Source organism: Argentina anserina, chromosome 2 (genome assembly GCF_933775445.1).
Source record: "Argentina anserina chromosome 2, drPotAnse1.1, whole genome shotgun sequence".
Lineage (NCBI taxonomy): Eukaryota > Viridiplantae > Streptophyta > Magnoliopsida > Rosales > Rosaceae > Argentina > Argentina anserina.
In genome coordinates, this window is record NC_065873.1 from 28,130,369 (window position 1) to 28,138,967 (window position 8,599).

Here is an 8,599-nt window from a genome sequence, read left to right on the forward strand (position 1 = left end):
AATCATACTACTATCTATTAATTTTCTTCCTAATTTATTTCAAAATTATTTATTATATACAACTCAAAAAATGCATAATAATTACACAAACTATCTTCTCGAATTAATCGATTACTCTTTCACTCGTTTTCTAAATTCATAATAAATTGATAAACTATATTTTTCATTCATTGATAATAACATCAACGTATATGAAATATTCTAACCTCTAATGAACGAGTTTTAATTTTTGACTCAAATTGAAATTTATAAGAAATTCGATATAGTTATATAGTTTATATATTAAATCGTCCACATTCAATTTGATGTTTATCAACTACATTTAATTATTGACTAATGATGTTTATCAAAAAAGAATGTAATCAATTAAATCATTTAATGCAATTAGATATCCCATTTTGGATTGTCTAGCAATAAATATAAAAGATAATTATCTACATTTGTATTTTATAATAGATAAGTAATAAATTATTTCCCTTCTTGTATTTTTATTATTATATGTTTTTTGGTAATTTCATATGTATTGACTAAGTCAAAACTATGAAGGAAAAAGATTGAGGTTCAAATGTCATTTTAGGAGTAATGAATAGAAGCTCCCAAGTAACAATAAACAAAACATATAAAATCTGCTAATAGTGTCAAATGAAACATCTTTTGAAATTAGGTGATATATAAGTGAGGAGTCTCCTGGACATCTATTAACAACAAAATCTAGAACCCATATAAAAGCCATATGATTTTGACTAAAAACTATTAAGTTCTAAGTAATGACTAAGTTTTATTGTACATAATGATATATGGGGATTATGTCAGAAAATCTGGCAGATTAAATAAGTGAATTTCATTTATATAACTAGACTCAACTCTCAAGTACATTGCATGACGATATTGAATCATTTATTCATCTAATACGTCTTCTTCCTCGTGATCCGAGTTCATATCAACTCCTTGTACCATCAACTAATGGAGCTGCTCATTTTACTAAAGCACAATGTCACTTTCAGCTATCATACAAGAGCAATTGTGCTCCAGACTATGAAATTCACATTAAATCGCATACAATTTCAAATTGAAGGAACCTTATCAATGAAAATGAATAGCACACCACACTGAATCCATTCAAGCACATTGTACCAAGTCAAAAAACAAAAAAAACAAAAAAATTACCTTGGAGTAAATTTCATAATCATAGCAACAGAAATAGGAGTAAATCAGATGCAACATAAAGAAAATGAGAGTCAGACTTGCCCTAACCCAAAATTCGAGAATCAGGTTGTGGATTTTAAGTCATAACAGTTAGGTTTATGAAACATAGCCAGGTCCAATATCACAAAGTGGGCCGGGACCAAAATACGATAGACCAGACCATCTTGAGCTACACTAGTCCAACTCTGGAATTCTTGAATTATTGCCAAGAACAACATCGCTAACTTTAGAGGCCTGTTCAGTTGAGGATGTTTTGCTCTCCAGAAATTACAGACTTGGTATCTCTTCGGCTTGAATATTAGCTGATACTTGCATTTGAAGGCCTGATCGTTGGGGTCTTTTTCATTGGTTTGAACAATGCCCGGATAGAGCGTCAGATATTTAAAAGAATCAGTTACTTGCATGAAGGCGTGCCTATGCTATTACGAAAATTCCTTCTCAGAATCAGTGAAGAACTGGAGGGCCTGAATCAATGAGCTAATAAATACTTAGAAAAGGTGAAGCCAACTAAAAAATATGGACCTCGCCCATCATGCAGCTACATGGTCATATCAAAAGTTATAAACTACGAGAATCAATTGGATTCAATCTGCATACAGTGATGAAATGTATGTATGTGACACTGATCAGTTGTATTCTTGAGCCGTGTTTGAAGTAGTTCTATGCATTTCCTCAACTCTGATCAGGACCTCAGTATCTGAAGGAAGTGGTACGTCTGAAGGCGCTTCAGGGATTGTGCTTGTTTGTTGCTCTCCAACAAATGAAGAGTACATTTGATCAGTGTGATCCGGAATGTGGTGGACTAAAGCTCCTGGGAAGTTGTTGGGTGAGTTCATAACTGCATCTTCCTGTCGATTACTCCTTCTGAAAGTGTGAGAGTCGAGGTCTTTTTCATTGAAAATTTTAAATAGAGCTTGGATAGTTCTCCATGTTGAGGGTTCTGCATCACCTGGTTGCACCAGCACGTACCTATGCCTATAAATGAAGGAAGCTACATACACGCTTACTGCAAGTACTGCAGTCAAACCAGCAATGAGGAATAGGACCCAAAAACTACCAAGCCCACGATTGTTTCTGGAAATGGTCGCATCACTCGAGTCTTGACAACCAGATTCTTCTCCGATCCATTGTTTTTCAAGATTCAATATCTCAACTCCTCTGGTCATGTTTAGGATCGCCTGTGAAATATCGGCTGCAAGTGGGGAACGTTTAGGAAACGCCTGTAAGCAAGTAAACAGAATCATGCACAAAACTAGTTATAAAATTAAAAACATGAAAAATTCCAAACATAAGAGTCAAATCTTCTGATGCACTGTGTATATGTAGGCAGATAGGAGAGAGATCTTACAAAGGCAAATCCATCAGTTTTGAAGATCGGTGCAATCATAGAATATTTAGAACAATATTTGGCAAGAAAAAGCTTCATCTTGGGGGTTCCGTGAACAAAAGCAGCAATACCACCATTGGCAGTTCCTTTTGAAAGAGCTTCATCAATTTCTTTCATTGTTCCAAATTTATACAGCATAGAATTTTCAAAACCTACTTGTTTCAAGAGATCGTAAGCAAAAGAATTCTCTATGTAGCCTATGTTTTCCCTTCTACTTAATAGAACCTCTAAGTCAGTAACGGTTGGCTGGAGTTGTTCTACTGTATACAGTGACGATAAACTGGCTGTGTAATTTATTGTCAATATAAGCACAACAAACAGCCAGATAATCATAACGAATCTAGCCAAATTGCTAACAACTCTCTCCCCTGTAAATAGCAAATGAAAGTTAATCAATAAAAAAATAATACCTGAAAACTTTTGATTAAAAAATTAAATATAATATATATGCAGCTAATACACGTACTGAACTTTAGTAACTAGATAAGAGAGACAGAGAGAGATTACTATGTGCAAACACCACGGTTGAGCACGAGAACCATAAACTGGTGCCGACTTGATGTAAGAGAGGGCCGCGGAAATCTTTATTAATTCGATGCTCAAGAACCCAAACCACAAAACCAATATAGATGAAGAAAAAACAAATCGTTAGCCACAGGTCCAGTGTCCAAGGCTTCAAGAAAGCCAGCACATGTTTGCTCTTCAAGTTGATGACTGGCACGGCCATTGCTACACCAGATTCTGAGTATGGCATTGTAAAGTCCACATATAATGACCTGTCTGGTCTAATAGTTGTATCTCCCACCACGGCATCAAAATTCTGTAAAGTAATAAGAATATTTATCATCTCGATCAGCAAAGGGGGAAATAAAATGAATGGCCTTTTCTTTTCTTTTTCTTGTCTCCATTAAGAACTTGGCAAAAGAAACAGAAGTTTAATCAGTATCAAAAGCTCATAATTACAAAATGTATGATACGAAAAACAAACAAAGAAAATTATGGATGTATATGAACAATATGACATGATTCATGACGTTGTTTATTCTAATAGATTTATAGAATTTACCCCAAGATGTACTTCATAGCATAACTCTTTGTAAGTGCCAGCGCTGGTGCCATCAGGCTTTGCAAAAGGAATGAACTCGTAAGGAAGATCATATCGTAATAGTTTCAGTGTAGCCTTGAAGACATCAATACTGAAGCCAGTCACATTTGCAGTGTTGGTGCTGATCCATGTTACGTTAACAAACTCCTTAAAATCAACTTTGACAGGGACTCCAATCCTCAGTATTTTTCCTTTGGTTGGGATCTCCCACCCTTTTGGAACAGAGTGAGAATTTCCTGGCCACGTAATAGGTCCAGGGTCAAATTTAGAATTTGAAACTTTACTCGAACCTGGTGATGTATTCAATGTTTGCAGAAGGCCCTTTTTCACTGTCCAAAAGCCAATTGTTCTTGCCGAACCACCACTTACATTGACTATCCGGAAATTAGAAGAGTTACGCTTCCTACCAACAACTGTGAAAGGTCCAGCTATGCCTTCAAATCCAGCAGTTGACAGAGCTGTGAGAAGTTTCGGTCCATAGGGAGAGACCGGTAAACCTCCAACATCGGTGGAGCTGTTGAAAGCAGCATTTGACTCTTGGACAGGAAAGCTATTTGGAGGACCAATTACTTGTTCAATTGCCATGGCCACTGCAAAAACAGCATCATAAGCCCAAAGTCCGAAAACATCCAATTCAGCACCAACGGCTGGACTGTCTGTATGAAATTGCTGTTTCAACCTTATCTTGAAATCTTCAAGATCCTGTGTTGGTGGAACAAAATTTTGCACACCCAATACACCTTGCATGGAATCAATGACATTAGAACTTTGTGACTGTAGTCTATTAAGTATCTCATTAGTAGTGAGCCATGCATACCCTTCACTCATCATCCCATTCTCTTTTGCCTTGACAAATAATCTAGAGGATAGATTAGTTGTCATATGGACGATAAAGACTCTGGTTTCCATTTTCATCAACTTGGAAAGTTCTTGATCAATTTGACCATCGGTGGCTGATGGGGGAAGGACACTGCGGTATGACACATGAGCATTTACTTCATGCAGAGCGTGAGTTAAGCACGGTATGGTTCCATCCCCATACTCGATGTCTGTATAGATAAGCACAACTTGTCTCCATCCGATGGCTTTAACAATTGCACTAATGGCTTGCACTTGGGTAGAACCAGTTTGTGCAAATTGAAAGAAATAGGGGATCCGGAGAGAAGTAAGAGAAGGGCTTGTTGCAGAAAATGATATAATAGGAACATGTGCTTCATTTCCAAGATTAATAACAAACCTTGTTTGCATGGATGTCACCGGCCCGATGATGGCTTTCACTTGTTCTTTCTTTATCAAGTCAAGAGCTGCAGCCCAACAGAGAAGTAAAATTATAAGTAAAAGTGAATATCATGAATCCAATAGATGAAAGTTAAGAGATGAACCACCCTCATTATAAATGAATTGCGAAAAGAACAAGCGAGTAAGAACCTGCAGCAGCTGCACTGACAACATTTTCTTTGCTATGACTAGCTTTCAAAACAATCGTTTTCAAAACAATCCTTGTGCTGTAGTGAGGATGATTAGTATAGAAGTCTACGACAGACATATTGATGCAACTCAACCAAATATCCTTTGTGGATGAATATTCAAGGTCATCAAGAATAACCCCCACATGCACTGGGATAATGGTTTCGTTTTGTGCCAGGGCCAAGGAAACCCATGAACAGGAAGGAAATAAGAAAATAATAGGAATAAGGAGGTGAAGGTTGATATGCTTGTTCCTCATCAAAAATCAGAATATTTAGAGTGCCTGCTGCTTAATCTGGTTTTATACTAGAGTCACTCTGGAATGATGTTAGAAGCAGCAGCAAGCAACCCATTATATACGCAGGCATTGGAATGCTTTAAATGCAGAGAAGAACAAACACTACTTGTGTTTCGTTTGATGTAAACATGATTGACAAATGAAATCCATCAAGGAGATCTGACAAAATATGAAAAAATCTTGGAAAACAAGCATGCTAAATAAACCAAAAGTAATTGACACTCTGACAAGATCATATACCTATAATAGAGTTATCATACAATGTAACTTTGAGAGAAAGACACAGAAAGGATCAAATGCTACAAAAGAGGAAGTCATAGCAATTTAATAACGGTTTGGGCTGGCAATCATGGAATAAAGAAGGGATATCAAGACCAGTGTAACATTACCAGGAAGCTTCTCTAGCAGTCTCGAGTTTAGTATTGGTGCCGCTAGTTCAAACTTCAAATTTCAATATTCAAACATAACAAACTAAATCGACATCAAAAACGTAAAAATTCGTCTGGGTGAGCAACGCAGGACTAGTTTTAGTAAAATGTTAAAATCTCAATTCTAATAGTATTATTTCTGAACATTCCCAATGAAGAATGAGTCTTTGTTATGACAGAGCCAACATTAGCTGTAAATATTCCGCAAGATTTTATTTGGCAACTAGAGGATATAAGAAGCATACCAATTTGTAGAAGTTGGAAGGTCACGTAGTCTACATTTGTATGTATTAAATAAGCATAATTTCCAGGAAGCTTCACAAACTCAGAGAATTCAACCAGACAAAACAAGATTAACCATATACATGATGTGACAATAAGGAAGTAATTAATATGAAAATAATGGAGTTGAAAGCTGAAAGCTTTAGAAGTTACTATCTATAAAGACTTAGTCTTGATTATCATGATGCATTGGTTCACCGGAGTAAGAGATTTAATGGTCAAAATCAAAGCAGTGCAGGATTAAATTTAAACGGCAGAGGCTCGATTACTTATCTTAATAAGGATAATGCAATGTTCCCGCGTTTTGTTGGATAAATTTGACTTTTTTAACAGTGGCGGACGGTGTTGACAAATTGGACATTGCGAGAAAGCGACGGCTTGTTGCTGGGTTTATGCAAACTTGGAGAGAGTGATGGTGATGATGATGATTGATGAAGATAATCCCCCCAATTAAAATGTTGGGCCTGCTTCGACGTTTATATGGGCTGTCGGCTGATTGGTTATGTGGCATGGCCTGGTAAAATCCATGAAGAAAAGAACCAAGAGAAAAGATACAAATAGGCTGTAATAACCCGATTTTTTAGAAACTAAATGTCGAGTATTTTCAAAGTGTTAAACTTGTGAAATTAATTCAAGACGACAATTAGAGGTTTGCGACATTTCGAAACGAAAACGGAAACGTTCTCGGATCGTTTAATTAGAAAACGTAACGTTACCGCAACGTATAGATCGACTTTTATTCCGTCGCTCGGTTGCGAAAACTTCCTTCACGAAAGTCGTAGAGCTCATCGATACAAATTCGTGGACATGTCATGCGTTCGAATCGGACGTCGGACGCAAAAGTTATTAACGTCGGAAGTTCGTTTCCGATTTTGGAAATAGTATAAAAGGAAGGAGAGGAGATTAAAAATCAGAAAATCAGTTTTTTTCCAAAAATCAGCTCGGGTACAGTGTTTTGGTAAAACAGTTACTGTGAACAGTGGTTTAGTAAAAACAGTGATTAGTAAACATGAACAGTGTTCCGTGAACAATGTTTTATGAACAACATTTAGCTGTGCTGAACTCGTCACCTGATATTTTAAGTATCATGCTATTAGGTGATTGACGAAACGAGTGAGGAAATTACTTTCAGGATCGTGGAAGTTGCACGCAGGAAAAAAGGTGAGTAAAATCTCACATATTTATGAATCTACCCTTGCGGAGATTCAAGAGTTTTTAATATTGAATTACGACATGTATACGATATAGTTGATTTTATATATATATATATATATATTGTATAAATGGTAATAAGTACATATATATATAGTTTGCTATATTATATACTGTTATAAATTCATTTGGATTTGTCATTTCGATGACGAGAATTAAATATTGAGCATGTGATTTAATTTGTACAATATGAGGTGTGATTATTGTACGTGGTTTTAACATGGTGTTTGTTAAAACGTTTTGTCTTCGGACGAGCTTTGTTTTCGAATGAGTTTTGTCTTCGGACGAGTTTTTGTCTTCGGACGTGTTTATGAAATATGACATGTATATGATATAATGGATTATATATATATTGTATAAATGGTAAATATGTACATATATATATAATTTGCTATATAATATACTGTTATGATTTTATCGTGATTTATGTCATTTCGATGACGAGATTTATATATCGAGCATGTGATTTTGATTTGTACAATATGATGTGAGATTATTGTACGTGATTTTAACATTGAGATTGTTAAAATGTTGATTTGTCTTCGGACATGATTTTTGGTACAATATGATGTGAGATTATTGTACGTGATTTTAACATTGAGATTGTTAAAATGTTGATTTGTCTTCGGACATGATTTTTGGTACAATATGATGTGAGATTATTGTACGTGATTTTAACATTGAGATTGTTAAAATGTTGATTTGTCTTCGGACGTGATTTGGTACAATATGATGTGAGATTATTGTACGTGTTTGGCAAGTCGGAACCTAGCCTTTGGCCGGGCGAAAGTTACGATACAGTTAGAGCTCTAGTCTGTCTGCCTTAGTACTGCATGTGAGGTAACGGGTGGTTATCTGCTCATGGGTACTCAGATTGTTTTGGATGTTGGGTAGCGGGTGGCTATCCAATATCGGCGGTGTATTACGAGAGGGGTAACAGATGTGTACCAGCGTTCTTGGTACCCGTATTATAAATGCATTTGGGTAACCAGAAGGGTTACTTAATTTCTCATGAGCGCTTCTTTTCATATTTCTTTGGGACAACCAGATGGGCCGTCCATTGACTCATGAGTGCATTTATATTTGTTTGATTTCTGGATTTTCGTATATATTGATATGCGAGTTATATATTTTCATTTTACTCATACGAGCTGTAAAGCTTACCGGGTTTGTGTTTACAATCCCGGTGCACCAATTTGATGGTGTAGTGGATA

General features: G+C 36.0%; 1 protein-coding gene across 1 annotated transcript; it reads right to left on the reverse strand.

The window, feature by feature from the left end:
* Nucleotides 1-1,671: 1,671 nt before the first annotated feature.
* On the reverse strand, nt 1,672-6,542 carry LOC126785010 (glutamate receptor 2.8-like). Its single transcript, XM_050510577.1, has 5 exons — nt 5,127-6,542; nt 3,660-5,002; nt 3,101-3,413; nt 2,555-2,961; nt 1,672-2,426 (listed from the first exon to the last, which is right to left on the reverse strand). Exons 1-5 carry the CDS (start codon nt 5,422-5,424, stop codon nt 1,833-1,835), a joined length of 2,955 nt encoding a protein of 984 aa, XP_050366534.1. The 5' UTR covers nt 5,425-6,542; the 3' UTR covers nt 1,672-1,832.
* Between the last annotated feature and the right edge of the window lie 2,057 nt (nt 6,543-8,599).